The sequence below is a fragment of the Malus sylvestris genome, chromosome 13 (genome assembly GCF_916048215.2).
Source record: "Malus sylvestris chromosome 13, drMalSylv7.2, whole genome shotgun sequence".
Taxonomy (NCBI): Eukaryota; Viridiplantae; Streptophyta; class Magnoliopsida; order Rosales; family Rosaceae; genus Malus; species Malus sylvestris.
Genome location: NC_062272.1, coordinates 1,484,244 through 1,502,998, shown reverse-complemented (window position 1 = coordinate 1,502,998; position 18,755 = coordinate 1,484,244). Strand labels below are relative to the sequence as shown.

General features: G+C 37.0%; 1 protein-coding gene and 1 long non-coding RNA gene across 2 annotated transcripts; one reads left to right on the top strand and one right to left on the bottom strand.

Moving 5' to 3' along the window:
* Positions 1 to 1,429: 1,429 nt before the first annotated feature.
* Positions 1,430 to 2,436, top strand: LOC126596546 (MLP-like protein 28). Its single transcript, XM_050263168.1, has 2 exons — positions 1,430 to 1,690; positions 1,897 to 2,436. Exons 1-2 carry the CDS (start codon positions 1,501 to 1,503, stop codon positions 2,172 to 2,174), a joined length of 468 nt encoding a protein of 155 aa, XP_050119125.1. The 5' UTR covers positions 1,430 to 1,500; the 3' UTR covers positions 2,175 to 2,436.
* A 9,720-nt stretch (positions 2,437 to 12,156) lies between these two features.
* LOC126596550 (uncharacterized) lies at positions 12,157 to 13,621 on the bottom strand. The gene is made up of 4 exons (XR_007613988.1): positions 13,116 to 13,621; positions 12,804 to 13,003; positions 12,575 to 12,706; positions 12,157 to 12,484 (listed from the first exon to the last, which is right to left on the bottom strand). It is a non-coding gene; the product is annotated as an uncharacterized LOC126596550 (long non-coding RNA).
* Positions 13,622 to 18,755: the final 5,134 nt, after the last annotated feature.

Genomic DNA, 18,755 nt, shown 5'->3' with positions numbered 1-18,755 from the left:
TTCTTCTTCTTCTTCTTCCTCCGAATCTGGGGAAGATTTTTTTTTTCTTCTTCCTCCTTCTTCCTTCTCCTTCCTCCGAATCTGGGGAAGATTTTTTTTTTCTTCTTCCTCTTTCTTCCTTCTCCTTCCTCCTTCTTCCTCCTTCTTCTTCCTTCTTCTTACTCCGAGTGCAACTTTTTTTTTTCTTCCTCCTTCTTCTCCTTCTTCCTTCTTCCTTCCTCCTTCTTCCTTCCCATTCTTCTCTTTCTTCTTATCCTTCTTCTCCTTCTTCTTCTTCCTCCGAATCTGGGGAAGATGAAGGTTTTTTTTTAATTTTTTTAATATATATATATATAATTTTATATATTTATTTATTTATTTTATAAATAATTTATTTTAAATTTCCACGTGGATGACACGTGGCGCCCAGTCAGTGTCCACATGGGCGCCACGTCACAGTTAACAAGAGACTTAACAGTTTGACTAACGGATGTATGAGACTGTCCCAAAATTTACACTTTAGGTATGACTATGAGACGAAAAAAACTTGATGTACTAAATGTTGAAAACTACGAAACATGAGAGTAGTAAACAATCTTTTACCCTTTTTACAAATTATGCGGTCACAATTGCCATATTGAAGATTTATATTTTGTTATAGGAATTTCAACGGAATTTGGAGAGTTAGCTCGTCCGTCTCGATCTTTGAATTATTGAATTTGCTAAATTATATTATTTTATCTCTATCTTCACACACACACACACACACACATATATATATATATATATATATATATATGGGGTGTGATATCCACACACCTCTTTTTACTTCTCATACATTCTTCTAATTTTTGGCCGTCGGATCGGATGAATTAAAGAAAATCAACGGATAGAAACTAACAAATGATGTGTGGGAAGTAAAAAGAGTGTGCGAATAGCACATCCCTATATATATATAGGGATGTGCTATCCACATACTCATTTTTCACTTCTCACACACCTTTTGTTAAGCTTAGTCATTTGATCATTTTCAATTCATTCGATTTGAAGACCGAAAATTAGGAAGGGTGTGTGAAAAGTGAAAATGGATGTGTATATACCCCATATATATTAATGAAAAGAGCTTGAAAACTTTGAGTTTTAAAGATAAGGACAAAATAAAAGGTAAAGTGAATAGTACTAGAATTGACTTTTTAGTGTAAAAATGTGATTTTTCGTTAAAGTGAACAGTATCATGAGTTTTTCGTTAAAGTTCGATATGATCTGTTATATTAGACATGTCCAATCAATCCTTTTATTACCTGCTATATTCTAAATTAATAACATAATCTGAGTGGAGGCAATTATTTCAGCTCAATTATTAAGCATGTGTCTTATTTGTTGCTATAATGCGGTCACCTTCTCCGTCTATATAAGTGCAAGATTCCAATCAGTTTTATTCAAATAAGTACTCTATATATAGGCTAAATAACTCTACACTTCCTCCTATAATATTTGGAAAATACCCGTTTTTTGGTGAAAATGTCTAGCGATTGCGGTAAGCTGGAGACCGATGTTGAAATCAAGGATTCTGCTGCCAAGTTCCATGAAATGTTCACACACAAACCACACCACATCTCCAACGCCAGCAATAGAAACATTCAGGGCTGTGACCTACATGAAGGTGATTGGGGAACCGTCGGATCTGTGGTCTACTGGAATTATTTCCATGGTAAGATCCTAACTACCTTGCTTCATTTAATATCGACTATAGTACTCTTTTATATATATGTACCACCCTAAAATACACAAGCGACATTTTATACTAAATTTATCTAATTTATGAGGAGTGGATTTGAACTTACATTGTTCTAACCAAATTAACTAAGCTCAAGTTTGTGATATCATATTAATTACGTGAGATTTTCATGCATGCAGATGGAAAAGCCAAAGTTGCTAAGGAGTTGATTGAAGCCATAGACGCTGAAAATAATCTGATCACTTTCAAAGTGATTGAAGGAGATCTTATGGAGCATTACAAGAGCTTCAAGATCACCATCCACGCAACTCCGAAAGACGAGGGATGCAACGTGCACTGGACTATGGAGTATGAGAAGCACCATGACGATATTGAAGATCCACATACATTGCTCCAGTTTGTAGTTGAGCTCTCCAAAGATATTGATGCTCACCTTACAAGCACCGATGCAAAATAAACACAGAAGGCTTAAGGCTTAATTATATGATCTGTGATTAATCTGTGTGCTGCAATCACGATCTATCTGCATGTGTGTAATTAATAAAAACATTTGATATGACGACTGTTTCGTTCGTATCAAATCACGTTTGTGTGTTTATATATATAAGATGTGCGTGGGCTAGGGTTACCTTATCGAACTTTTACTTATTGGTGTATGTCCTTTATTTCATGTGCTACCTCATCGAACTTTTACTTATTGGTGTATGTCCCTTATTTCATGTGATTATGTTATCTTCTGCAAAATTTGTGGCTTTTTTATGTACCCATCAGCATCAATCATAAATGCTATAATGGAAAAATTATATGGTTGTGTTTGGATCCAAATTTACACTATCGACCTGTGCAATCAAGGCCGTTAGATGAGTAAAGTTCTAGACCGTTGGATGATAAAGTGGTTGAGATAATTTTCAATTATTATTAAGAACTAATATTGTGACTTTAAGCATAATATTATCTCTTAATTTATATTAGATTATCTAAGCCTAATATTGGTTGTATCCGGCTGGTTGTTTTAAGATAAGTGATGAGGCAAATCATATTTCCAACTTAGAAGTACAGTTCGAATGGGTTTGGAATGTTTGGTATGACTTACGCGGGAATGCAACTACGAATGGATTAGATTGCATTTTAAGTTAATGCATGTATTGGATAAAGGTGAATATGGTGCAGCAGAGGCCAACGATTTACAAATGGCAGAGAAGAATCAATCCATCAGGACCAGGATCATGTATTGGATAAAGGTGATTTGATGGTGATTAGGGTCAGGGTTAGTTTGTGATAATGTCTGCAATTGATTTGCAAATGGATAAGACAAGCATGAAAAAATGGAGATTTCTATGGTCTCCACGTGGAAGTTTACTACGAACACAAGAAGATTACCTGAAACGGTAGTTTTAAAGGCATGCATTTTAGGAACGTATGGAAAAAGGTCAGTCTATTGATTCGGCCAGCATTAGGGCATCAGTTATTATTCTGCTAGTCAGATTCTATTAAAGTGCATCGAATCAAAATTCAGCCACCATAAATACAGAGTCACATGCAACATTGAGACCACCTTCAACTCAACACACAAACTGTCATGCGCAAACCCTCGCTCTACGCGAAACCTCTCAAACATCTTGAGATTTTTTATTTTCTTTTTCGCCAACACATCTTCAGTTTGGATAAACAGCACTGTGAAGGCAACCAGCGAACATTTTCAGTTTGGATAAATAGCACTGTTGCCGTAGAATCAGCTGACCGTGAAACACCTTCAGTTTGGATAAACAGCATTGCGACATGGCCGACTGGTTATCTATCCAAGTCTCGGTCGAGAAGGATTTTCGAATCTTTATTGGCAGAGGTCATCTCATTAGCCTTTTCGGCGAAGTGTGGTGTTACAAATTATTACATTCGGCACATTGAAAGCCGAATTTGATATTGAATTTTGCAAAACTAGCAGCCTTGTCTTCAGGTTCTAGAACCCGAAGGCCGAAAGTGTTCCTTCCTCGGCCGCAGTCGCAAGATTTAGAAGTCAGCAGCGCACTTAACGCAACATCAACAAATTTTACTCCTAGGCCGAGCTCGGCCGACGAGTTGGCACGCCCGCAAACAATCGAATGACGTAGTTAGCTTACTAATTATTCGGCCTGCGCACCACGTAGGTTTAGTAGTTTTTAGGGTCAACATTTTGGCACGCCCGGTGGGACCCAGTGCTAAAACTACGAAGTTCACATGATAGATCAAGATTTCAACCGGGTTTCTTTGGAGATTTGGCGCCAAGTAAAGCATTGCTACAAGGAGAAAGCAAAACTCCTTGAGAAGTTGTCAAGAAGATGGGGGTTATTTTCCTCTCCAGCAACAATCAAAATTCGGCCTAGGAAAATTGTGAAGACGGCCGAAGAAGAACCTAGCACACTTGTTTGTTCGGTCGAGACTGAAAGTGTGGTAGGCCTAGAAGGAAATGTTCAAGTTTCTGAGCTAGAAATTGTCTCAGAAAATGATTCGTCAGAGGAGTGTTCCAATGACGAATAAGACCGATACACGGCTTCAAACCATCAAATCACATCGATTGATATGGTAATTGAGGATATAGGCATAGCCGAAAAAATCACCCCAATTGATATGATTATTGGTGATAAAGCCGATATGGAGAAATCTCGTTCGGCTAAGTTGTTCGAGTTAAAAGCCGAAATTGGCAAAATTATTATGCCAGGGGGGCATAATAGGCATAATAATTGTTCAATACATTCAGTGGCCGATGATAAAAAATCTTTCGTCAAGTCGAACATATTTGCAGATGATCTTTTATTCGGCTTTGGAAAATCTCAAAGTGAAAACTTTGATGTAAAAAGATCTCGGCTTGGAATAAAGCATCGTTGGCCTCCTCCTGATTACGATTTAACCGTTTTCAATTTCTTTTGCTAAAAAAAAGAATAAATTATTTTCTTAACCATTCGGGCTTTTAAGCCGATGCATAAGAAAATCAAGGGGGCAACATTTGGGGCGGCAACCCAAAAGATGGGGTGCTCAGCTTAGATAGTTGTTTTTTAAATACATTAGCCGAGCCGATGAAGGTGTGTGCAGAAGGCCACCCGTCGTGGGAGCTCTTTTTGAGTCGAGTACCAAGCCAAATTCACACTCGGTTGAGGTATTTAAGGATCAAAGAGGATCGGGAGTTTGATAGCTGAGTTCATCAAATATATATATATATATATATATATATATATATATATATATATATATATATATATATATATATATAATCACCTCAGTACCTTGCATCAAGAGTAAACGACTAGGATGGGCCATCTTTTGCCGAGACCATTCAATGCATGCATGTAGCGTTTTGGGGGTACTTCCTGTTCAATAATCTCGGCAGAGAAATTGCAGTGGTGTGTTCATCGAGCTCAACAATATTTTCGGTCTGTACATCTCGACCGAGAAAATTAGGAAAGCTAATCAACGACCACCACGTTTATTCGGCAAATAACAAGTGAGAATGAGTATAGAAGCTGCTTGGTAATATTTGATAGTCGGTGCAGAAGAGAAATAAAAATGAGGAATCTAGAAAAAATAAGGGTGCAGACTGTATGCTCGACGATCAAAACTTTAGTCTTGTCGAGACTACATATTATACATATAGTTATAGAGTTTTGATGTTGGACAGAAATCATGCATCATTTGTCGAGTGGCCGAATACAATTCTTTGTCTAAATAAAAGATTGGCGAGCTCGGCGAGAAACATTGTGGGGCGTTTTGTTGGCCGAAGTTGGTTTGTCACGATTAGGGCCAAGTAGGATTATTTGCTGCATTGCTGGCTTAGTAGTATCACAATCATGATTGATGCAATGGGTTTAATATATATACTTATATATAGGCAGGCCGAGCTGCCAAGACAGATGGATTGTGGCAATCTAATCCTCACTCGATACCTTTGGTTTCTGGAATCAAAGAAAACGAATAATGCTTTATCCAATAAATCATTCAGGGATTCTTCAATTTGAAGTCAAGTATCAGACCAAGTATAAGTCTCAGGGTGCTGCTGTTAATTTGGTGGAGTTATGTTAGCCTAGCATGCCTTTGACTATTCAGTATAACAAGAATTGGAATGGTGGTGAACTGATTCAATTTGGTTTCGAGGCCCTCAGCCAGGACAACTGTTGTCTCTCGGCCGAGGCCTTGTCATCGGGACCATGGCATGCAAAGATTTAGTGATGGAATTCATTTGATATTGTATTAGCTAAGAAAACCATGGCGTTGTTTGGGTGTGATTTGATTATTGCCGAGATATTTGTTTTTTCTAGAAACATGTCCAGTATTCGGCTTCAGTGGAACAAAATTTTTGTTGATTTAGTGGTGTGGATTTCGTCGTTTGCTCACCAGTCAACGTCGTGGATTAGTAGTTCTTCTCCAAAAGTTATCTTCGGTCGTAATTCGGTCGTATAGCTTCAGGGGAATTTCATTGACAGTCATCCGTGATCATGTTTCACATGTAGAGACATACATTTTTCGAAAGTATTTCCACAAATGATTGAGAATGGATGGCAGGCCAAGCTACCAAGAATCAAGAGGTCTCGGCATGCTTACTTAAAAAGATTAGCATTCGGTGGGGGATTTGTATATATGCCAATGCCACTTAGCATGGACGATAAGATTTGATGGTGCAATGGCTTACTGGTGATTCGTTTTCTCTGAGTTATTTTTTGTGCTCGACGAGCAAATATTGATTGAGAAAGATTATTTGCTGATTTGCTACATGCTTAATTCAACAAGGAAAGCCACCTGTGTTGTAACATCATGATTTTTTTTTCTGCACCAAGTGGCTACTGAGGCTTGCCTTCGCCGTTTATTTCACCAAGCGAAGCTGTATCTATATTGGTGGTAAACACTTTCCATTCCAAATAAGGGTGGTCAATAGTGGTGGTTAATATCGGCAGTGTATTCTCAGGTTTTAATGTCCTCAGTCATATAGCTCGGTCGAATCTCACATACGACCAAGTCTTGTTGGTTGTTCAGTCTTTTGATTATTGGTGATGGTTGATCATTTAGATAGATTGCAACGGCCGACACCTTGCTGTATCGGCGGGCTTCTTTTGTTAACTTGAAACTTATACTCGGTGACAATCGAAGCCTCTGATTGGTGAAGCCGATAAAGTCGATATTCAACTGGGCGATAAATCACAATATGGGGATGAGTTAACGAGTGGGATATTATTTCCATATTATTTGGTTCCTTTGTTTCTAGCCAAGTGCATCAAATCAGAATTCAGCCACTATAAATACAAAGTCGCATGCAACATTGAGACCACCACCAACTCAACACACAAACTGCCCTGCGCAAATCCTCGCTCTACAACCTCTCAAACATCTTGAGATTTTTTATTTTCTTTTTCGCCAACACATCTTTAGTTTGGATAAACAGCATTGTGAAGGCAACCGGCGAACATCTTCAGTTTGGATAAACAGCACTGTTGCCGTAGAATCAGCCGATCGTGAAGCAACTTCAGTTTGGATAAACAGCACTGCGACAAGGCCGATTGGTTATCTATCCAAGTCTCGGTCGAGAAGGATTTTCGAATCTTTATTGGCAGAGGTCATCTCATTAGCCTTTTCGGCGAAGTGGGGTGTTACAAATTATTACATTTGGCACATTGAAAGTCGAATTTGATATTGAACTTCGCAGAACTAGCAGCCTTGTCTTCAGGTTCTAGAACCCGAAGGCCGAGAGTGTTCCTTCCTCGGCCGCAGTCGCGAGATTCAGAAGTCAGCAGCGCACTCAATGCAACATCAACAAATTTTACTCCTCTGCCGATGAGTTGGCACGCCCGCAAACAACCGAAAGACGTACTTAGCTTAGTAATTACTCGGCATGCACGCCACGTAGGTTTAGTAGTTTTTAGGGTCAACAAGTTGATCAACCTCTTTTTCTTTTCTTTCAATTGTTTGATATAGTGAGGCGCGGATTCAGCCCCAAATCTGGGGTAGGGATGAGCCATTTAAGTGGGAGGATGGTTGTTTAAGAGTAGGTTAAAGGTAGGACATTTTGTAGGTTGGGATGGGCTGGAGCACATCCTAGCCACCCCTCGGTTTGGTGTGCAAAATATATTGAAAAGTAGAGTTTTTTATACAATATTTACATTAAAAAATAGAGAAATAAATTGATATCAAACTCGCTTGCAAGCAAAGAGAAATATTATTAGACCGTAATACTATGTGGTATATATTAAAAAATAGAGTTATGTTGTTTTTCATGGCCAGTCACATTGGTGATACTGTGGTTTGCAATTTCTCACAATTTTGCTCTTATTTCCAAATCGAAAGAAACTCTAAGCACAAAAAGATAGGTGCGTTTGTAAAACATTTTTTTTTAGGATGAAATGAAGCCGATGTAGAGACAAAGAGCCTACTCATCATCTCTTTCACCATCCTTTTCAGATTTGTAATCAGGGCATCACTTCATTAGTGATATGATCGTCAGCGAGGCATCGGCTGGTCTTTAGCGATGCCTTGTGGTTCGCTAAGGACATGTCGTCGAGATTTGGCGGTGGGTGAGGTGGATCGAGGGACGGAGAGAGCGGATGGCGAGTGAGGACTGAGCAACCCAACTAAATAATATCGTAGTTTTGCATAGTACAACTAAGCGGGTGTAAGCTGTATAAAATTGGTAGAGCCAGATTATTTAATCCAATGACTATTTAATAAATACAGACACCAAACACCTGCTCCATCTTATTAGTCCTAACCAGTACTTTATACGTCGTACCAAACGAGGCCTTATACTCACAAGTGTTTCTACAAGACATCCTTTTATTATAAACATGTCAAAACTTTTAACAAACCATGAAATCAACTTCTTGATTACAATGTACTAAAAAGAAAAACATTCCTGATCTGATATACAAGAAAATGGACCGGCCCAACAATTTAAGGCCTAGCCGGTCTAACAAATTTTTTTCGAGTCTGATGGGCGAACAATTTCAAAACCCATTTTCTAGATGCAAGCCTGGATCGGAAATTCTAAATTGGCCCTCAGATTGGTCAGGGCTACCAGACAATGGAATGGAGGACTCTTACCTCGAGTCAGGAAAACTAACGAAAAGTTCAAAAAAACTTCATTTTTAATGAAAAGCTCTTTTTAAAAGTATAGTGAATAGTACTAGGGAAATGTATAAATGTGGTTTTTCGTTAAAAGTGAACAGTACCGGGAGTGTTTTGTTAAATCTCCCAAATATTTTTCCTGAATTAAAAATTAGCAATCGTAGTCTTTTTTATGTATTAAAAAAATTAAAAGTTATCTTCAAAGGTGGAGTCTCAATAATTTTTCCAAAAATGTTAATCTTACGGGAGTAGGAGTTTCTCCCATTTTATTTCTCTCCTCTTTCCTCTCCTCATCTCATATTTTACTTTTTATCTTTTTGTCTCTATAAAAAATCAATATAAGATGTTGACGTGATTTAATCGTAATCATTCAAATAGGAGGGGAGGGAATGAGAGAGAGATTAGGAGGGGAGAGAATTCTCCTAATTGAAATGGAACTTATATGCGTTGACGAGCCCTACCTCTATTAGAGAGATGATACAAATTGTTGATGCATAAAATCAGTGAGGACTTTGGTACAACAGAAAGTGTTAAGTTTGTGACCTTCGCTAGATTGCTCCGGTCACTAGTGTGGATAAGTATGTAAATGGATAGAGACAGGGAAGCAAACACAAGATATACGTGGTTCACCCAAATTGGCTACGTTCACGGAGTAGGGGAGTTCTCATTAATTGTAAAGGGTTTACACAAGTACATAGATTCAAGCTCTCCTTTAGTGAGTACTAGTGAATGATTTAGTACAAATGACATTAGGAAATATTGTGAGAGAATGATCTCTATTTATAGAAGAGAGTTTCTAGTTTCATTCTAAAATTAACATGTGTCGTGTAGTGATTGACTTCTGATGTTGACACATGTCGCGCTATGATTGGCTTCTGATGTCAACACGTGTCGCGCTGTGATTGGCCTCCTGGTTGGAGGGAAACTCTTCTGGGTCTTTGACGGTATAACGTTGACCAGTACTCAGTAGTTTCGGGATTGGTCAAGTATGGTACAAACACAAATAATGTACAAATAAGTGATATGTTTTATAGAACCACCACGGGATGGCCTAGTGATTAGGAAAATTTTAGGTCCGTTTTTCACAAGGCACGTCTTCAGCTCAATTTTTTACGCTAGTGAATCACGAAAGGTGGCCAGGGAAAGCTGAAATGTCTCTGAGTCTTCCCATCTTTGAAAGGGTGAACTACTATGGCGAAGCCACCAGCTTGCTCCTTTAAAAAAATAAAAAAAATAAAAGAATATATTCATAGGTTCCACATGGATCCGCTTTTTATACTGTTTCAGTCTCTTTCTTTCGTTATATTTAAGAAAATAAAAAATGTTATCCTTATCATCTATTTGTACTAGGGGTGGGTTCGGTACGGTTACCGTACCAAAACCCTTGTACCAATTACCGTACCAAACTTTCGGTTTGGTAAAATCTATTACCATTACCATACCAAACTTTCGGTATACCAAAGTTCGGTATTGCCAAAAGTTCGGTTGGCATGGTATGGCAATGGTAATTGCCATTTTGTTTTGGGACAAAATATGTTTTTGTTTTTTTAACCCAATTCGAGGGCAAAACTTTTTTTTTTTTGTACCTTTATCTCATACATTATAGATTAAATTCATCATTCACAATTCACACACATAATAATTCAAATGATGCATCAAGATTCATCATGAAAATTAAGCTTACAATCCAAATAAAAGTTACGAACCAAAACAAATAGAAGTTAACAATCCAAATAGAAATTAAAGTTTCAAACCAAATGAAAATTGGAAGTAAACTTCAAAAAGGAGAATTCATTGATCAGTTATTCAAGCTTGAGATGTCGAGCCTACATTACAAACAGAGAAAACATATTAATTAGTACCAAGAAGAATTAAAGTTGCAAACCATTTAATAACAAATTTATTGAAAAAATTAAAGCATATCTTTTTTGTTTTCTCTTCTTCCATTTCCTTGTAAAATTAAAGCATATCTTCTGTTAGTTCCTTGTAGAAGTTTACTTCATCTGCCCTAAGCCAGCTACTAGTACACACTAGTGCCTCCATTATTTTAGGAGTCAAGGATACCCTAAAGGGTCCACAACCCTCCTCCATAGACTAAATGCATTTTCAATAGCAACAATAGAAGTGGGGGTTACAAAGATATTTTGGCTATTTGTGAAAGAATTAAGAACTCTTTTGTGTTTGATTTCCACAATTTCAAGATATCAAAGTCACCAACAACAATGCTAAAATAAGTAGGGTTTTATTTTCAAATTATTGGAATATTATAAATATGTGTTATATAATTATCCATTATATAATTTATAAATGATATATTATATTGTATTTTTGGTATGGTACGGTAATACCATGGTAATGGTATCCATTACCAATACCGTACCATGAAATTTCGGTACGGTACAATACCGTACCATTACCGATTGATACAAAAAATTTGGCACAAAATCGGTATGGCACGGTTGGCAATTCGGTTGGCACGGCAATTTGGCAAAAAAATCCACCCCTAATTTGTACCATATTTCCAATAAAGATGAGACCCATATATGTTAGCAAACTCTACCTCTTGCTGTAGCACTACCCTAAAGGAAAAATACCTTTCCAAACAAATAAAGGAGAAGAATGAAGTGAGAAACCTCATTGCTGACAAATTCCTAGGCATACAAGCAAAAGACAAGAAGGCATGAAAACTTCCCTTCCAAATACTTACATAAAAATAATATTATTAATCTCTTAGAAGCATGTTAATATTGAGACTGTACCAAATAGGCTTTGTGGCGAATGGCTTGCAAACAATATTATGTATGGTTAAAATTTTATAGTATATTAATGTCTGTGATGCATTGTTGATTTCAATGTTGAATGTGCGATAAAGAATTTAATGTATAGTTTAGTAAGTAGATATGAATCACTTAAAATGCAAGGCCTATACATTGATGTACAAATAAAATATGACTGCTAGAGATTAATAGATGAGTTGGTGATGACGACAACGTTGATGATCTTGCTTGCGGTGCGGACAAGTTGACAAGAACGTGTAATTTAGCAGCTTCCTTTTGGTTCCAACCTTGCTAGCTAACTCGGCTGCTTCACTTCCCAGTTTTTTCTGCTGCCTCTTTCAAAATCGCCAGACACTCGAAGCATAGGGCAGAGTAGTCAAACTATTTGCAGAGCTATTTCGTTATTGGAATAGAGATCGGAACGATTGGGCTTGGTTACTTGAATACCTAGCTAGCTACTTCACCATAGATTATAGAAGCTCAGCCTACAATCCACTATTGGCGTACTTATCAATCTGGCTAATCAAGGATTTTATCCATTCCACTTGCTATGAGGAATCTTCAAAGAAAACGAACCCTCAGTTGAATCAATCATTTAAGAACTATATTTTTCACCATTCTACGAATTTGCATACATGGCAGGGTGAACATCAACGGGATTACTTATCTAAAGGGTAATACTAGGGAGACTAAATTTATAAACAAAATTTACAAACTAAATCATGTGTCACCTGACACCAATATAAATGAACATATTTATCAACGTTTAAGTAATAAAAGAACTCTTGTCATCGTTCGGCAACAGCCAGGCGCAGTTGATTGCATGTTTAGTGCAATGTTCGGATTGTGAATGCTCTGCCTAATGTGTACCCAACCATGCTGTCCATGTTCTTCATCCTATAGTTTTGCTCTGAAACATACAAGTTTTAATTAAAACATGAAGAAATGTTGCCATGGTTAACTCGATCAATTGCAAATTCAACTCTATTCTGTACAGCACCTGTACATGTGAGCATCAACTGCAGCAGCTGCAACATTTGAGTCTACCAAACACTCTTCGCTGACCCAACAATCGCCACACAAATCTAACTCCCACCCTTCAAGTCGTCCCTCCCAAAAGTCAATGTACATACTGTATAAAAAATTTGAGGATGTGGAGAGTTGTCGCATGTCAGTAAGTTAAATGAACCTTGCATGGACTTATAATTATTTGGGCTCAAAACAGTTACCTCAACGTACTCTCGGAACGTTTCAATGGCCTCAACCGCTTTTTCTTTTGCATATCTAGGCTCAGAAACTCCGTCCATCCTTAGCTCTATGGACTCTGATGGTTCTTCAAGGTCTTTTATGATGCTTCCAACCCCTTTGTCCCATCCTGCAAGCTTCAGGCGTACCATTTCGATGTTGATCTTTACCACCATGTAAGCCCCTATGAACAATTATTCAATCCCAAACACGATAAATAAGCTACAGTGGAATTTAAATTAGAACAAAATTAAGGAAGCAGAAACAGAACATGCAAAAACCACAATGCTAATTACCATCATCAAGGAAACGGTTCTCTTTAAGAGCACCACGTCCAGATGTTTCCATCATGAGATGAGTTTCAATGCCTGCCTTATTAAGCTGCCCTCCCTTATCAATCACTTTTCGATAACCAAGACGTTACAAGCAATGGTGACCCCCTCGATTCGTGATGAATCATGTAAGCACCATACTTGTGCGCGCATCGGTCACTATGGTGGTTCCGGGGTGTTCCCTCAATACAATAGCAGAAATCAAAGCAATCAGCTTGCCACCATGGATGGGGTTGCCTTTGTTATCCGCAATGCCACTGCCATCCACATTTAATACAATCTCAAGATCAGCTTGGGAAGATGCAAAAAGTACCCGAATTGATCGAGGAAAAACACCTAGTTTTCAGATCATTGGATATGAGATAGGATAATGCTAGGAAAATAAAATTTGCAAACTAAATAATGTGTCACCAATAGGAATGAACACGTTTATTAACACTTAAGTAACAATTCAATCATCAACTTTCATGTCATTTAGTTTCCAAAATTTTGTCTACAAACTTAGTTTTCCTAACATTACCCTATAAGATAATATCACGGGTAAAATGCTAGAGAGACTCAATTTATAGAAAAAAATTTAAAAACTAAATGACATGGAAGTTGATGATTGATTTATTACTTAAGCGTTGATAAACATACTAATTTCTATTAGTGACACATAATTTAGTTTGCAAATTTAGTTTTCCTAGCATTACCCATATCACGGGAAAGTACTATAACCCTTTCGAGAATCTATATCCTCGTCGGATTCTCTTTGTGAGGATTTCAGGATCCGTCAATCTTATCATTTCATCGTACATTATGCGGTCATAAATTATTTTAAATATTTTTATTTAAAATTAAATATAAATAATACTTGACAAGAATATACACAATTCATAAATCTCTTGGATACTCGACAAAAGAATCCGGTGAGGATTTTGTTGGTTTTGATAAAGCTAAGTATGCATAGACCTTTTCCCCTTTCATGTGATACATGTGATTCTGTCAAGATTGTGTTTCATGTGATACATGTGATTCTGTCAAGATTGTGTTTTCGTAAGACGATGTCTAAGAAAGTGACAGATGTCTTTTTTTTTTTTATATTTATATGTTTATCAAAACAAAGAAGCAAGTCTTCTAAATAGGATTGATAATCTAATCAAATAAAACGAACTTTAACAAAAAGTTTCTGGTACTATTTACTTTAAAGAAAAATTATATTTGTACATTAAAAAGTAAATTCTAATACTTTTCACTTTACTCTTTATTTTTTCTTTATCGTTAAAATTCAAAATTTTCAAATTATTTTCATTATTTTTCCTTAAAATAAACTGTTATCCAGCAAATCTTTTAAAAACTATGGAGCAAACCACCATCAGCATATGCTAATTAATTAGCTAAGGCATCGCAGGATAATGGAAAGACTCTGCAAGCAGTTTATCCTTTTGATATGCTATGACTTATTGGACGAGTCGGATTAGCATTTTCCTAGTTTAATAGCGAAATTAGCACGGATCCTCTGTATGTTGTTTTTTTTATTTTTTTTTATTTTGGAAAAGTATAGATGTTATCATGTGAAATGTAATTTATATTGTAATGAGTAGTGACTTATGGTTAGATTAACAACAATCATCACAGCTCTAGTTTCATTCACCCTTGGATTCAGATAGGTAACTGGACATGGGGTCGATATTACCAGCATGTCCTTGGCAGAACCTCGTATTTTCGTATGAGATGAACATTTACCCGTAACTGTCGGGGAACAAAAAATTTTACTTTGTGGCCAATACGGTATGTTCACCTCATGTGTTGGAGGTTAAAATTTTTGGTAGAGCAGTATCTTATTCCAAATGCGGAAGTTCTCCTTGTTGCTTGTAGAAGCTTTTCTACAAATTATGCGGTCACAACTGCCATATTGAAGATTTATATTCTGTTATAGGAATTCCAACTGTATTTGGAGAGTTAGCTCGTCCGTTACCATCTTTGAATTATTGAATTTACTAAAGGGAATTGTTATTAGCATTTCAAAAATTTCATTTTGCACTCTAAACTTTCTATAATTAGAAAGAAAAATACATTTCAGAAGAGTATAAAATAAGATTTTTGAAGTACTAATAACAATTCATTTTGCAAAATTATATTATCTTATCTCTATCTTCAAATATATATATATGAGGGTGTGCTATCTACACATCATATTTCACTTCTTACACTATCTTATCTCTATCTTCAACTATTTATATATATATATATATGAGGGTTATGCTATCTACACATCATTTTTCACTTCTCACATATTCTTTTTTAATTTTGTCATTTAATCTTCTTCGATTCATTCGATTTGAAAATCGAAAATTGAGAGAGATGTGTGAAAAGTAAAAATGAGTGTGCATATATCCCACATTATATATGATATGTTATATTAGACATGTCCAATCAATCCTTTTATTACGTTCTATAATTTAAATCAATAACATAATCTGAGTGGAGGCAATTATTTCAGCTCGCTCATTAAACATGTGTTTTATTCGTTGCTATAATGCAGTCACCTTCTCCGCCTATATAAGGGACCTGACTTCTCTGTTCCAGTTCTCATACACTCATATTTAATTTTATTTGTGTGATCACGATTAAGTCACATCAACATTTTATATCATTATTATTTTTTGTCTTATTATCTTTATAAAAAAATCAGTATAAATTGTTAACGTAGTTTAACCGTGATCGTATAAAATAGGAGAGGATTAGAGTGTATGGAAACTGGGAAGGCAGACAATGCAGGTTCCTATATAAGTGCAAGGTTCCAATCAGTTTTATTCAAATAAGAAGTACCCTATATATAGGCTATATAACTCTACACTCCTATAATATTTGGAAAATACCCTCTTTTGGTGAAAATGTCTAGCGATTGTGGTAAGCTGAAGGGACAATGATTGTTTGCTCTCCCATTTTTCGTGCCCTTCTGTGCCTTTCTGTTTGTAAGGTCACGGTTAAGCCACATCAATATTTTATATTACTATTTATTTTTGTCTTATTATCTCTATAAAAAAAACAATATAAAACGTTGACGTGGCTTAACCATGACCTTACAAAATAGGAGGGCACGGGAGGGCACGAGAAGTGGGAGGGCAAACGATCCTTGTCCAAGCTGGAGACCGTTGTTGAAATCAAGGCTTCCGCTGCCAAGTTCCATGAAATGTTCACACACAAACCACACCACATCTCCAATGCCAGCAACAGAATCATTCAGGGCAGTGACCTACATGAAGGTGATTGGGGAACCGTCGGATCTGTGGTCTACTGGAATTATTTCTAAGGAAAACTAATGAAAAGGGTTTGAAAACTTTGAGTTTTAATGATAAGGACAAAATAAAGGGTAAAGTGAATAGTACCAGGATTGACTTTTTAGTGTAAAAATGTGGTTTTTCGTTAAAGTGAACAGTACCAGGTGCTTTTCGTTAAAGTTCCCTTATTTCTAAGGAAAAACCCTAACTACCTTGCTTCAATTAATATCGACTACAATACTCTTCAAGGGCAGAGTAAGGAATTTTTTCTTGAGTTGGCTAACTGAAATTAATGCCATAAAATCATATGTTTATTTTTTTGCTTATATAAAATTATATGGTAATCAATATAAAAGAACAACAATAGAATATAAATTATTCTCAAAATCATAACCTAGCCGATTAATTCAAGGACCATATAAATAATTAACATTGTTGATGCACAAAACTGGATGTCTTGGAACAACGTAAATCCGACCGTGAATCTGCAAGAAATGTAAATAACACAAGATGTATCGTGGTTCACCCCAAGGTTTGGGCTACGTCCACACTGATTGTATTGTATTTCTCTGATGAAGAGGGAGAGAGAGAGCTTAGAGCTTAGGGGGTGTGAGGAAGCTTTGAGAGGGGGTGAGAGGCTTCAGAAATGGCCTCTGAGAGTGAGAGTGAGGCCTCCTCAATTGTGAGGGTGAGGGGTCCTTTTATAGAATAAGGACTCCTCACTTATTACATATTTGCCCATTCCTTTATCCCATAATTACATTTAAGTCCCCTGAGTATTTGTACGAGATCTAAATACGAGGCCCTAAATATGGTATAAACAGTAGTCCCCCAAGTCTTCAGTCAAGAGAGTCTTTTGGCTGGAGACTTGAAATTCAGTCCATGTGTGGGCCGAAGTAACTAGATGTCGTCTAGAACTGATGCTCGATATGAGGCGGTGCCCAATCTGAAATGATGCTCAACTGTCACATGTTGCGAGGTTGCTCGGCTTGTGGCTTATATTGCCTTGGTTGGCTCGGCTTGTGGTGTTGAAGGTGAGGGAGTCCCTTTTATAGAATAAGGGCTCGTTCCTCAATACATAAATGATGGGCTAGAGTTGATGCTCGCGGCGAGGCGGTTGCTCAGCTGGCGGCGTTTCTCTCTAATGAAGGTGAGGGAGTCCCTTTTATAGAATAAGGGCTCACTCCTCAATACATAAGTGATGGGCTAGAGTCCCCCAAGTATTTTTCATGAGTGCTCTCTAAAAGTGAAGGAGTCCCTTTTATAGAATAAGGGCTCGCTCCTCAATACATAAGTGATGGGCTAGAGTCTCCCAAGTATTTTTTATGAGGCCCAGTTGAGGCCCAATATATGGTACATAATGTAGTCCCCCAAGTCTTCGGTCAATAGAGTCTGTTGGCTGGAGACTTCAAATTGAATCCATGTATGGGCCGAAGTGGCGGTTGTTCGGATGTGGTATTTGTATACCCTGCACTGAAGCTTTGTAAGTGAAGCTTTGCAAGTGAAGCTTTGAAGCTAGAGCTCTGTAAATGAAGCTTTCGAAACTGGAGCTTTTGTAAATGAAGCTTTTGAAGCTAGAGCTCTGTAAATGAAGCTTTTGAAGCTGATTGACATGAGTGATGCTCATGAATGTTTATGTTGATTGACATGAGTGATGCTCATGGATGTTGTCATGAGTGATGCTCATGAATGTTAACATGAGTGATGCTCATGAATGTTGACATGAATGATGGTCATGAATGTTTATGTATGATTGTCATGAGTGATGCTCATGAATGTTTATGTATGAATGACATGAGTAGTGCTCATGTATGATTTGGAGTACTAGGTGTACTTTTGATCACCTGGTTGGTGTTATTTTGGGCTTATGGGCCTTCGCCCTCCACAACATTCCAGCCCATTAATTTTGGGCTTTGCCGTTTTTTTTTTTTTTTTTTTTTTTTGTATTATTACCCTCTGATGGGGTTTATACAGATGTTTATATCATTCTGGTGGAATGTTTATTCCTTACTTTTGTTTTTCTCTTTCTTTTCTACTTTTGTAATTATCTCAGTGGGTAGCCATATTTTCTGCTTTGCTCTTTTCCACCGCAAATCTCATGTTGAAAGGGTAGCCATGCTTTCTGCTTTGCTCTTTTCCACCGCAAATCTCATGTTGAAAGGGTAGCCATGCTTTCTGCTTTGCTCTTTTACTTTGCTTTGCTTTTGCTTTCCACTTTCTTTTTTTTTTTTTTTTTTTTTTTTGACCCTCTGATGGGGTTTATACATATTACCCTCTGATGGGGTTTATACATATGTCTCCGAAAGATAAATTACATCATTCAGAAATAACAAAAGTA

Bases quoted from the DNA above. Each gene is read 5' to 3' on its own strand.
- LOC126596546 (XM_050263168.1), top strand. From the start codon at position 1,501: ATGTCTAGCGATTGCGGTAAGCTGGAGACCGATGTTGAAATCAAGGAT. The intron at 1,691-1,896 runs GTAAGATCCTAA...TCATGCATGCAG, and splicing joins CTACTGGAATTATTTCCATG to ATGGAAAAGCCAAAGTTGCT.